Raw genomic sequence first — 14,078 nt, 5'->3', positions numbered from 1 at the left:
GAGTTCAGGGTTCCGCGACTACTTAAGGTTTATCGCCGGCTGCCCGGAGTCTGTCTTCGCCAGTTCAATGTCAGAGAACATCATCTAAGCAGGCTGGAGCTTGCGTTAGCACTAGTGGGGAGGAAGCCGCCACTGGTCCAGAATCTGCCGGCCACAAGTCAACAGCTCACGAGGGTAGGGACCATCACAGTCTTTCCAGCAACGTGGTAACTGATTTTTGTCTCTGTACGGGTGTTTAGTACTGGAAGCAACCGTTTATGGAGCTTAGTACTCAGGACATGTTCCTGTACTTGTAATAATTATTTGTGTGTAGCGGTGTTGCACAAAACATACAAACCGGATAAGACAAGAAGGAGAACTGACCCACTTGCCTCCCGAATCGGACACCAGGAACAGACTCCGACACCGAATCCAGACGCAGAAGGGTGGAAACGCAATGAAAACTACACACATCAAAAAAATTTTGCATCATGCCGTTTTCCAGAACTGAAGATAGACATTGACTGTGGATGTTTTATCACAGACACAGTCCCTTTGACTGTTCAGAGATGTCACTAAACCCGCCCAAAGATGTAAACAACCATGCATGAGCAGCGCCTATTAGACGGAGGGGTCCGACAGCCGATCAGTTCCAGTCATTCCACCAGGAAGGAGAGACACGGCTCCTGTTGTCTGTAGTTCAGCCATGCCTAGGCGGTCAACACTTCGGTTCGATCGCGTCCGCATGTTTACTTTGTGCCGGGAAGGGCTCTCAAGAAGGGAAGTGTCCAGGATTCTCGCAGTGAACTTAAGCGAAGTTATTCGGACATGGAGAAGACACAGAGAGATAGGTACTGTCGATGAAATTCCTTGCTCAGGCCGACCAAGGGCTACTACTGCAGTGGATGACCGCTACCAACGGATTATGGCTCCCAGGAACCCTGACAGCAACGCCACCGTGTTGAATAATGCTTTTCGTGCAGTCGTAGGACGTCGTGTTACGGCGCAAACTGTGCGCAATAGGCTGCATTATGCGCAACTTCACTCCCGACGACCATGGCGAAGTCCATCTTTGCAGTCACGAGACCATGCAGCGCGGTACAGATAGGCCCAACAATATGCCGAATGCAACGCTCAGGACTGGCATCACGTTCCCTTCACCGATGAGTGTCGCACATGCCTTCAACCAGACAATCGTCGGAGACGTGTTTGGAGGCAACCCGGTCAGGCCGAACGCCTTAAACACACTGTCCAGCGAGTGCAGCAAGATGGAGGTTCCCTGCTGTTTTGGGGTGGCATTGTGCGGGGCCGACGTACGCAGCTGGTGGTCATGGAAGGCGCCGTAACAGCTGTACGACTAGTGAAAGCCATCCTCCGACCTACAGTGCAACCATATCGGTAGCATATTGGCGAGGCATTCGTCTTCATGGATGAAAATTCGCGCCCCCATCGTGTCCTTCAGGATAACGACATCGCTCGACTAGAGTCGCCAGCACGTTCTCCAGTCATGAACCCTATCGAACATGCCTGGGATAGATTGAAAAGGCTGTTTATGGACGACGTGACTCACCAACCGCTCTGAGAGATCTACGTCGAATCACCGTTGAGGAATAGGAAAATCTGGGCCAACAGTGCCTCGATGAACTTGTGGGTAGTATGCCACGACAAATACTGACATGCATCAATACAAGAGGACGTGCTCCTGTGTACTAGAGGTACCGGTGTGTACAGCAAGCAATCTGGACCACCACCTCTGAAGGTCTCGCTGTATGGTGGTACAACATGCAATGTGTGATTTTAATGAGCAATAAAAAGGGAGGATATGGTGTTTAGGCTGATCTCTAATTTTCTGTACATGTTCCGGAACTGTCGGAACCGAGGTGATGCATAACTTTCCTTGATGTGTATATATCGGGTTATGGTTCCAGCCCTGCGGACGTTTTCCATTGCCTGGCAGCCCAACAGGCCTCCAAAGATACAAAAACCATCATTGGTGTCACACAGAGAGCGCTCAAAGAACTTGCTTCTACTAATTTAAGCTGATCATACCACAAAAACATACAAATGTTGCAAAGTTAAACGCGCGATTAAGAAAAGCTGAAATATTATGCGCAACATAGTGAAAGTGCATATTATAATCAAGAAATATACTAGAAAGAAACAACGTCAAAGAATCGTAAAAAAAACTTAATTAAGAATAAAATAACGAATTTAGAAGACTTGCAAGACATCTATATCTACACTCCTGGAAATTGAAATAAGAACACCGTGAATTCATTGTCCCAGGAAGGGGAAACTTTATTGACACATTCCTGGGGTCAGATACATCACATGATCACACTGACAGAACCACAGGCACATAGACACAGGCAACAGAGCATGCACAATGTCGGCACTAGTACAGTGTATATCCACCTTTCGCAGCAATGCAGGCTGCTATTCTCCCATGGAGGCGATCGTAGAGATGCTGGATGTAGTCCTGTGGAACGGCATGCCATGCCATTTCCACCTGGCGCCTCAGTTGGACCAGCGTTCGTGCTGGACGTGCAGACCGCGTGAGACGACGCTTCATCCAGTCCCAAACATGCTCAATGGGGGACAGATGCGGAGATCTTGCTGGCCAGGGTAGTTGACTTACACCTTCTAGAGCACGTTGGGTGGCACGGGATACATGCGGACGTGCATTGTCCTGTTGGAACAGCAAGTTCCCTTGCCGGTCTAGGAATGGTAGAACGATGGGTTCGATGACGGTTTGGATGTACCGTGCACTATTCAGTGTCCCCTCGACGATCACCAGTGGTGTACGGCCAGTGTAGGAGATCGCTCCCCACACCATGATGCCGGGTGTTGGCCCTGTGTGCCTCGGTCGTATGCAGTCCTGATTGTGGCGCTCACCTGCACGGCGCCAAACACGCATACGACCATCATTGGCACCAAGGCAGAAGCGACTCTCATCGCTGAAGACGACACATCTCCATTCGTCCCTCCATTCACGCCTGTCGCGACACCACTGGAGGTGGGCTGCACGATGTTGGGGCGTGAGCGGAAGACGGCCTAACGGTGTGCGGGACCGTAGCCCATCTTCATGGAGACGGTTGCGAATGGTCCTCGCCGATACCCCAGGAGCAACAGTGTCCCTAATTTGCTGGGAAGTGGCGGTGCGGTCCCCTACGGCACTGCGTAGGATCCTACGGTCTTGGCGTGCATCCGTGCGTCGCTGCGGTCCGGTCCCAGGTCGACGGGCACGTGCACCTTCCGCCGACCACTGGCGACAACATCGATGTACTGTGGAGACCTCACGCCCCACGTGTTGAGCAATTCGGCGGTACGTCCACCCGGCCTCCCGCATGCCCACTATACGCCCTCGCCCAAAGCCCGTCAACTGCACATACGGTTCACGTCCACGCTGTCGCGGCATGCTACCAGTGTTAAAGACTGCGATGGAGCTCCGTATGCCACGGCAAACTGGCTGACACTGACGGCGGCGGTGCACAAATGCTGCGCAGCTAGCGCCATTCGACGGCCAACACCGCGGTTCCTGGTGTGTCCGCTGTGCCGTGCGTGTGATCATTGCTTGTACAGCCCTCTCGCAGTGTCCGGAGCAAGTATGGTGGGTCTGACACACCGGTGTCAATGTGTTCTTTTTTCCATTTCCAGGAGTGTATATCCGAATACCCCTCCAGCTACTGCCGTGTCTGGGTGCTCATGAGTCCTCTCCATTTGGCTCGGTCATCCCACCACTTTTCTTCCTCCACTTGTTGCCAGGTCACACCTCTCCTTTCTACAGATATTCTCACTCCCATTTTCCACCGTGTTCTTGGGCGCCCTCTAGGTCTTTTCCCATCCATCTTTAGTTCTTCCATAATTTTGGGGAGTCTCTGCCCATGCATCCTCATAACATGCCCATACCATCTTAATCTCTTTCTTTCAATTTCCTCTCTCATACTTTCTTGTTTGAGGTCCTTTCTAATCTCTACATTCCTTACTCTGGCCATTCTTGTTTTCCCCTTAACTGCTCTGAGAAATTTCATTTCCCCTGCTTGCAGTCTGCTCCAGTCCCTTTCTGTTATTGTCCATGTTTCTCCACCATAGGTGACAATAGGGATGTAATAATTCTTATACATAAGGAGTTTTACTCTTTCTGAAACTTCATTATTCCAAATCAGGTGTTTTATTGTTTGGTAGAAATTGCCTCCCTTCCGTAACCTCCTATTAATTTCGTTAGTTATTCTTCCATCCCTAGATATTTCACTCCCTAAATAAGTAAAACTTTCTACCATTTTGAGGGGTTCTCCATTCAAGGCAATATTTCCGTTGATTCCTTTCTCTGTTCCAAATACCATTACTTCACCCTTATCTTTATTTGTTTTTAATCCATACCTTTCCATTATTTCCTTCCACGCATCAAGCTGTAACTGTACATCTACCTCTTTATCACCCCGTATTACCATATCATCTGCAAAAATGATATTTTTGTCTTTTTCTTTTACTATATCTTTAACTGCCCTATTCATTCCCTCCATCACAACATTAAGAAGTGCAGGAGATAGAATACTTCCTTGCTTAAGTCCTTGTCTTATTTCGAAGTATTCAGAGTTCCCCAATGGTGTTCTAATTCTACAATTGTGTCCTCTGTACATCGTTGGCTCTTACTTGCAAGACATAAGACATAATAAATTGGAAACAACATGGACAGAAGCAAGAAAAAGACAACATGGGGAAGATGAAGGAGTATACTTGCAAGACATAAGACATAATAAATTGGAAACAACATTGCCAGAAGAAAGAAAAAGACAACATGGGGAAGATGAAGGAGTAGTGGAAAAATAAGAACCAAAGAAAGAAGAGGAACAAGTTATTACGTGATCCCATTTCGTCAATATTCCCTGAAAGTACGATCAGGGCCGACCAACTGCCGTGTCGTCCTGTGAAAATGCTGTTAATGGATGCCGTGTGGAGGGGCATGGCATCAACACAGCGCTCTTACGGACGTTGTAGGCTTTCTTGACCTTGGAGCCACAGCTCCTCATTCAAGTATCTCCTGAATTGGCATCACGAGGCTGAGTGCACCCTGTTTTAGTCCTCCCACAAAGGAAAAATCCCTGGCAGTACCAGCATGAGAACCAGCGCCATCCGCATAGCAGTCAGACACGCTGCCCATTGAGCTACGGACAGTTAGTCAACACGAAGGTTTAAAATAGTTGAGTGGTTGTACGAGCACCTTCTTCCCAGGATGACTAAGTTTTCAGCTGCTAGAAACTGTGATACAGAAGTAGTTTCATATCTTACATTACAAGCGTAAATATTCTTATTTTTAGAAAAATATGTTAAAAGCTTAAAGTTTCACAGCGCACAGTTACATCAGCTTCTATGTTGCTGGCAGTCCGCAGAGCTTTCTAAGTGCTTGTGGAGTGATTACTTACAGTATTATACCGTATATAACGATACAATATCTGGAAGAGGAGGGAATGGATTAATCAGGCTACCTGTATCAACACACGTACTGCTCATTCAGTCTTGTCAATTAAATGATTGCACAATGCCAATGTAAGGATTGGTGTGAAAGAAGGAAGGACCTGTCCTGTCTTACCAATAGTTTAAAGTCACACCAAACCCAGTGATTAATCATGCATGTCCTGATCTGTCTATTTTCTCTAGATAATCTGCGGTCACATATTCTGTTTATGATTAGCCTTGATGGTTCTAGAACTTTAAAAAATCGCAAAGTTATCACATGCACTCTTCTCAGATGAACAAGGAATGTGTTTGGGAAGTGTCACCCAAGTTCTTATACCTCGAGGCAATGATGCCTTATGGCAGAGAATGTTGCAGCAAGCGACCATCATCGCATGGTGTCATATTCCCAATCGTAAAACTAGACTTTCTCCCCGAGAGTAATTGTAATCATCTTTTAAGAGCAAGCAGTTGAATAAAAACGTGGTCAATGACAAATAATTTGTTTCATGATTAGCCATTAAGCATTGGTGGAGAATAGGATTAACTATCGACAGAGACGTGAAGATAACGTTACATAATTTTTAGTGACTTTCGGTAAGCTCATCATTTTGTTGTTTATATCAGGTCAACTTTATTTCCAAACATCACCATTCATGAATTGCGTATTCCACTTTGGAAGTTTATATTATTTCGAGTAAGATTTCTACTTCTCAGGGAAGTCAACACATAGCTGTACGAGTAAAATACTCTGCATTTTACCATGTATCTCTACAGATTCAGACAGTAAACTTTGATATGGAAAAAACAAGCAAATTGAATTGTGACTGAAATGTGTGTTGAAACACTTAACACACTGTCCTATGAAAGACGCCATGTCTTTACGGTCATTGGCTTCAGTATGTCGCATGAAAAACAAATTTTGATAAAAATAAAATTTCTAAAATTTATATCGGGTAAAGTGAAGCAAGATCTAATTATGAAGTTTGCAAAATATTTGGTACAAATACTAAGTGACTGATTCACAAGTAATTATGTATCATACTTTATTTTAACCCATCATTAGACACTAATAATTTTCAGGAGTAACAATTACAGTCTGAAACAGAGGATCAGAAAATGAATTACTTAATCAAAATGGCTGCCAACTGATACACCGTACATGAGCCATTAAGACGACTACTAAGGCAACTTTGATAAGGAGTTGGGAATAATTTCCAACAAGTTTTCTGCCGCGGATTACCAAGATGTTGTGAACAATGGAAGATACTAAGCGGTGCCAGGCTGTAACTCACCTTGTCTTTCCCACAGGTGGTGCCTTCCAGGGCAGGGCCGGCGAAGTAAAACCCAGACCTATGAGGCGTCCTACACTTCAGGTTCTGGCAGATATCCTGTAAGTAAACACACAAAAGCGTTCTCATACCTTGTTATGGATAAATGCGAACACTGTAGAAGAAGTTGCAAGTTACGCTTATCAACTGCTGACTAAAATAACATACAGAACATTCAAGGAAATGTTGAAAACTTATGGGTGCATATGAGTTTGGTTTAAGAAAGATAGAATTTAACAGAGAAGCAATTCTGAAGTCTCGCTTATTAATGGAAGGCATTTGTGCACGCATAAAGAAACTTCGACACAGTGCAAGATGGAATAATATATTCACAACCCTGAGAAGTCTGGGTCTCAGGTACATAGACAAGCAGTTAATCTACAATAGCTAAAAAATCCACGTGAGAGTAATTAAAGTGTAGGGAAAAGAAAGGCAAGTTCGTGTTAAAAAAGTTGTAAGGCAGTGGTATCGTAATCAACACCGTTATTGAATTTGCATGCCAAAAAGACAATGGAAGATGTCAAAGAAAATTTTTTGAAGAGGAATAAGAGCACAAGGAGATCAGATTCCAGCGCGAAGATTCACGTACGACATACTGTCCGGCCGGAGGAGTAAGGAAGGCTTAGAAGATCTGCTGAAAGGAATGGGCAGAATAAGTAGCACAAAATATAATATAAAGACTACTTTGATGAAGAGTAACAGAAGGCAGGGTAATGACTTGCTTTTTAACCAAACTTCTGAACTATGCAATAATGGAAGAACTGAAATATTTCTCCTGGTTTAAGCTGGCAAAAAGTCACACAGGAGATGTGCGACCATTTTGTCACCCCTAAGAAAGTATTATTTCATGGCTTTTTTGGCTGCTCTTAATACTCCAGTTGTTAAAACCTCATTCGCTTAGATGTTCCTGGTGTAGCCCATCACCAGAACACCATAAAATGGGTCTCGCTCAGCTCCAATGTTAAGATAGTAATTATGTTACTCGATACGTTGTGTTAAATCTTTTTATCAGATGCTGGGCTATATTCGAGACATGTAAGCAAATAAGTGTTAATAAAAATTGAACTGTTGTCTTGTTATATCGTGTGTCGTCGTCGTGTCCGTAGGAGGATACAGGATGACTTGGACACGGCAGCTTGCGCCAAATGTAGAAAAATGTAAGTTAAGAGGGGTGATGCTAGCAAAGTTTTATGAATTTATTTGTAAAAGTATAGACAGTGTAAATTAAAATGTCCTGAGGTGCCTCTCCTGCTCCAAGCCGGCCCGTTTCACGTCCTACCCTCTTTAACGTGGATACGTGGATGAGTGGGAAAAACAATCGTCTAATGTTAGAACACAGTATTAGTGATGTGCTGCTTGACGCAGTCACGTAACGTTACAATGTGACGAGAAATGAAACGAGCACGTAAGGTCGGTAATAGAGAAAGTGAATAGTCGACGTCGGTTTATTAGGAGAATTATAGGATAGTGTAGGTAGCCCATTAAGGTGACCGTGTATAAAACACTAAAACTGATCAGATAAAGAATGAGGAGGTTTCTGGCAGAATCGACAGAAAAGGGAATATATAGAAACCATTGACAGTAACAAGGGACGGCGTGATGGGACATGTGTTAACCATCGGGGTATAAGTTCCATGGTGCTCGAGGGAGCCGTAAAGGGTAAAAACTGTAAAGGAGTAGAGAAAGATAGAGAGTGGAAGATACTCAACGGATAGGAACGGTGCAAGTGCTGCTCTGAGGTGAAATGGATAACAGCATGGTTGGATACATCTAAACATATGGACACAGACGCGCGCGCACACACACACGCACACACACACACACACACACACACACACACACAAACGCGCGCACACGCACGCACGCATGCATACACACACACACGCATCTATACTTTGATTGATTAATACGATTTCGGCTTGGGAGACGATGAGTGAATTAGAGAGAGAGCCAGGGCGACGGTACCTCCTGGTTCTGCTGGGCGTGTGTGACTGCATCTGGGTCCCTGAGCAGTACTTCGCACTGGCGCTTGGCTCCCCACAGCGTGCCCGGCAGGTCATCGAAGCGCGCGTGGTCGCGCTCCTTGGGCGTCGGACCTGGCGCGTCCAACAGGCACTTGGCACTCCTGTCAACACGCCGGTCACAGCTGTTTACACCCGACCGCTAACGACAGGACAGCGGCGGCAGTCACTGCTCTGGACATTGCGGTGGAAAAAGGTGAAACAAACACACACTGTCCTATTGTCTACCACGACGGTGCCTGAAGCGTCGAATTCACCTCCTACAACAGGAATGATGAAACTATGCCTTCATAATCACTGTGGAGTGTAGCGGGGTCCGCCGGCCGGAGTGGCCGAGCGGTTCTAGGCGCTACAGTCTGGAACCGCGCGACCACTACGGTCGCAGGTTCGAATCCTGCCTCGGGCATGGATGTGTGTAATGTCCTTAGGTCAGTTAGGTTTAAGTAGCGACTGATGACCTCTGAAGCTAAGTCCCACAGTGCTCAGAGCCATTTGAACCATTTTTGTAGAGGGGTCCAGAAAAAATGTAGACACTCTTTGATAGTCAATATCTTTGGAAAACACCTACATCTACATCTACATGGTTACGCTGCAATTCACACTTAAGTGCCTGGCAGAGGGTTCATCGAACCATTCTCATACTACTTCTCCACCATTCCACTCTCGAATGGCCCGTGGGAAAAAGGTACACCTCAATCTTTTCGTTCGAGCCCTGATTTCTCTTATTTTATTACGATGATCATTTCTCCCTACTTAGGTGGGTGTCAACAAAATATTTTCGGATTCGGAAGACAAAGTTGGTGATTGAAATTTCGTAAATAGATCTCGAAGCTAAGAAAACCACATTTGTTTCAGTGACTGTCACCCCATCTCGCGTATCATATCAGTGACACTATCACACCTATTGCGCGATAACACCAAACGAACTGCCCTTCTTTGCACTTTTTCGGTGTCCTCCGTCAATCCTACCTGGTAAGGAAATTAGAATTATATTAATACCTTCAGCTGCTGACGGGCGTTGACATAGATCAACGGGGACAGGTGAAAATTTGTGCCCCGATCGGTACTCGAACCCGGGATCTCCTGCTTACGTGGCAGACACTCTATCCATCCGAGCCACCGAGGGCATAGAGGATAGCGCGACTGCAGGGACTATCTCGCGCACGCCTCCCGCGCCACCCACATTCTCACCTTGTATGTCCACACACTACATTCGTAGTGTCCCACCCCAACACACTCATTACTCGTGGAAGACCAAGTCCCGTAAGAGTTCGGACAATATGTGTGCATCCGCACAGAAGAAGAAAGTCATGGCCGGTATTGCCAGGCCTATATACTTATATAGATACGGTTCTGTTCTTTCGGACATGTCACTCACGCTAACAGCTGTTCTGGTTTCGCATGAGGATTGGTTTGGCCGACCAAAAACATCACCAAATCCAGCAATATTTTACTAGGTAACCACAGAAATCTGTGCACCTGAAAGCGGGCTAAGCCGATCAAGCGTACGACGTATTCTGAAGGCTGCAAAGTGGAAAGTGTACACTCCAAGATCGTTGCACGCTATGAACAAGGACGACCCGGATCAAGGGATTGAGTACTGTATGTGGTTTGAAGGTATGCTACCCGAGAATGAACGGTTTGCAGGTATGGTTATGTGGTCTGACGATGCGCACTTAAAACTGAACTGTACCGTAATCCCCTCCCGCCGGAGGTTCGATTCTTCCCTCGGGTATCGGTATGTGTCTTGTTCTTAGCATAAGTTACTTTAAGTAGTGTGTAAGTCTAGGGACCGATGACCTCAGCAGTTTGGTCCCATGGGAATTCACACACATTGGAACATTTTGGTACCGTAAACAGCCAGAGCTGCGTTTACTGGGCTCCTAAAAATCCTCATATTCATGTGGATAATCATATTAATTTACTAGGTGTTAATGTGTGGTGTGGTCTGTCATAACGCGGTTTGATTGGCCCGTTTTTCTTTGAAGGTACCGTAACTAGTGAGATGTATCTTCATACGCTGCGAACATCGATTTTACCTGCCATCCGAGAGGTGTTTGGACATGAAAGATTCTACTTACAACAAGGTGGTGCACCTCCTCACCACCACAGAGATGTCAGAGCCTATTTGGATCAAAATCTACCTGCACTATGGGTAGGTCGACCTTTTGCTCTAATACAGCAGTCAGCCTAGTTTGAGTTTTGAGCAATTTCAGACGATCGTTTAGGTACATTTTGGCTTGGTTCACATCTTCCGCCTCAGAAACTACGATACACAAACAGATAAAATACTGTAAGGCGCATAACAAAGTTCACACGAGTCACCAACAAACGGCGCACACGATCTGTGCGCTTTGTACATAGTCACAGTGTGTCTGAGATTACCTCACACTCAAGATGAATCATACCTATAGGTGCTTGCTTCTTTCTCGATAAGTGGCTATGTGTTTCTAAAATCACTGTAAAAATGAAAGGGCTGGTATAGTGGGTCATACCAAGCAACTTTCACATAAGAACGTAAGCCCGCATCTCTTACCGTTCGGCGCCACCGGGAGGTAGACATACAACCCAACATCCGAGTCGAAATGGTGTCAGATATTCCAGGAGGGACATCGCCGCGGAGTTGCTTCCGGCATTTGCTGCGACACGAACTCGATGCGTTTTGCAGTGCAAATGTCTGTTTGATACGATGTCGCACAGAGGACGGGACCTGCGCGCACTGCAGAGTGTGGATCGCCCTTGGTCAGCGTGTCAACAAACGGCGATACTCTAGTGTTCAGTACTGTATGGAGCCTTACGGGAAACGGAGCGATTTTATTGTAAGGAAATGGTAGGTATGCACTGTGCTTACGAGACGGCTGTGCTTACGGGGCGGCACAATGGTTGTACGTTCAGTAGTTTCCGAATCATCGGGTGCCAGATTCATACATGGTCACCGCCATCCACAGGTGCACTTGAGGTGAGTTATCCACTCACAAGGAACCGTAGTGGGGCATGTACATTTAAGGCCTACACCGAAACCTGATTCATTCATTTTGTGATACATGTGCGAAAGGCCGAACGGACGCGGTCGTCAATACAGAGTGCGTAGTTCGAAGAGGAGACGTTAGCACTGCTCCAAAACACGCCCTCAACAAGCTCGCAAGAAGTGGATGTAAGCCATTCCACAGTCTGGTGTGTTTGGAAGGAAGATGATTTGCATTCTTAGCGCCTCCAAGAAGTACAAGCCCTTAACACAGAAGATTTTCCGCATCGCATTGACTTCTGCCATTGGTTTTTGAAATTGTGTACCATTCAACCTGAATTCCCACACTTCGTAGTTTTTATCGCTGAAGCATCCTCTTTACAAGGGAAGTTGTTTTCAACAGCTACGATCAACACATGTGGGTACGCGAAAGTCCTGACATTTTCTCTGTTCACCGAGACCACTCCGCCGTCAACGTTCGGGCTGCTTTGGTAGGTGACAGTCTTACTGGTCCATACATGCTCCCCCCGATGAGAGAACGCAAACAGGTAGTTCGCGTTTTTGAACCTTGTCTTGAACAAGAGGCATACAGATCATCATAACCTCTTCTAGATGGTTAATATTAGGTTTAATAACTTCTGGAAACTAGTTCCTGCGTTTCACCAAACTGCCTGCTCCGGTAAAACATCAGTACGAAAAACTATCTGTGACAGAGTAGAACATGATGAGAGTGAGGATGAAATCCGAGGAAATATAGGGTTTCCATAATTAAAGAATGATTTCTCAGGCCGGCCGGGGAGGCCGAGCGGTTCTAGGCGCTTCAGTCTGGAATCGCGCGACCACTACGGTCGCAGGTTCCAATCCTGCCTCGGGCATGGATGTGTGTGATGTCCTTGGGTTAGTTAGGTTTAAGTAGTTCTAAGTTCTATGGGACTGATGACCTCAGAAGTAAAGTCCCATAGTGCTCAGAGCCATTTGAACCATTTGACTGCTCAGAAGACTGCTCAGAATGACGTCAAAATTGAACAGCATATTACTGACGCAGGGGGAAACGTCATAGAAAAAAAAATAACAATCATTTGATCACCAGCTAGCGCTGTTTGCATCAGAATATGCGTACCAATGGACACGTGACACACGGCTGTTCCTCAGTTTGCGTCCGAGACGTCCAGCATGAACGTCTCCATGAAGGATCTCGCGCTGCTGGTGAAGCCCTTTTACAAGAACATGGAGTGTGCGCCATTAGCCCTGTAGAAGTTCCGTACACTCAGACGCATGAAAAAAGACATTGGTCCGACGTCAGTGAAAGGTATGCAAAAAATGACTACAAAATTCGCAAAGACAGGTTCTTTTGAAGTGCAGTGTTGCAGAGGGAGGAAAACAGTTTATCAGACGTCTGTCGATGATGTGTCCATAGCAATTCAGCCTTTTTGTACTTTGTGTACACGATACTACCGCTGTCTGTATACACTGATGAGCCAAAATATTATGACCACCTGCGTAATACACGTTTTGTCCTTCTTTGGAAGGAAATACATTGCAGATTCTGTGTATCAGACACCCGACAGCTTATTGGTAGGTTTGTGGAGGTATGTGGCGTTAGATGCCTAAGCATAGGTCATGTAATTCTCGTAAATAACGGGCCGCTGATTTACGTATGCCATGATGGCGCCCGATAGCGACCAAGATGGGTCCCATAGGATTTACATGAGGCGATCTTGGCCGCCGACACCTCAACGTGAGTTAATCATAATGTCATTCAAACACTGCAGCACGGTTCTGGCTCCGAGATACGGACAAGCGTCCGAACCCCAAGGACATCAAGCACGAAGGGATGCAGGTGGATAGCAGTTGTCAGCGTGTCCTCGATTACAACCACAGGTCCCATACAAACTCAGGAGAATGTCTCCAACACCACAATACTGCTCCTACCAGCCTGCGCCCGTGGGGCGCTGCACGTTTCAAAAAAATGGTTCAAATGGCTCTGAGCACTATGGGACTTAAGATTTATGGTCATCAGTCCCCTAGAACTTAGAACTACTTAAACCTAACTAACCTAAGGACATCACACAACACCCAGTCATCACGAGGCAGAGAAAATCCCTGACACCGCCGGGAATCGAACCCGAGAACGCGGGCGCGGGAAGCGAGAACGCTAGCTGCACGTTTCGAGCCGCCGTTCATCTCGATGACGGCGTTTATGGAGACGACCAGCGATCTAGTGCAGCAAAAATGTGATTCGCCCGAAAAGCCGAAAGGTTTCCACTGATTAACTGTCGAATCCTGATGGTCCTGTGTCCATTGCAATCGTAACTGGCGATGTCGTTC

The 14,078-nt window shown here is 46.2% G+C and overlaps 1 protein-coding gene across 1 annotated transcript in view; it reads right to left on the bottom strand.

The window, feature by feature from the left end:
* LOC124613446 (A disintegrin and metalloproteinase with thrombospondin motifs adt-2-like) overlaps positions 1–14,078 on the bottom strand; it is a 116,272-nt gene that overhangs the window by 31,924 nt on the left and 70,270 nt on the right. Inside the window, exons 8-9 of the mRNA XM_047142148.1 lie at positions 8,730–8,889; positions 6,729–6,824 (exon numbers count right to left, since the gene is read on the bottom strand). Of these exons, the coding sequence (XP_046998104.1) occupies positions 6,729–6,824; positions 8,730–8,889 (256 nt within the window). The remainder of the gene's footprint in view (positions 1–6,728; positions 6,825–8,729; positions 8,890–14,078) is intronic.

This window comes from Schistocerca americana, chromosome 4 (assembly GCF_021461395.2).
Source record: "Schistocerca americana isolate TAMUIC-IGC-003095 chromosome 4, iqSchAmer2.1, whole genome shotgun sequence".
NCBI lineage: Eukaryota > Metazoa > Arthropoda > Insecta > Orthoptera > Acrididae > Schistocerca > Schistocerca americana.
Note: the sequence above shows the minus strand (reverse complement) of the source record. Positions and strands in the feature narration are given on the sequence as shown.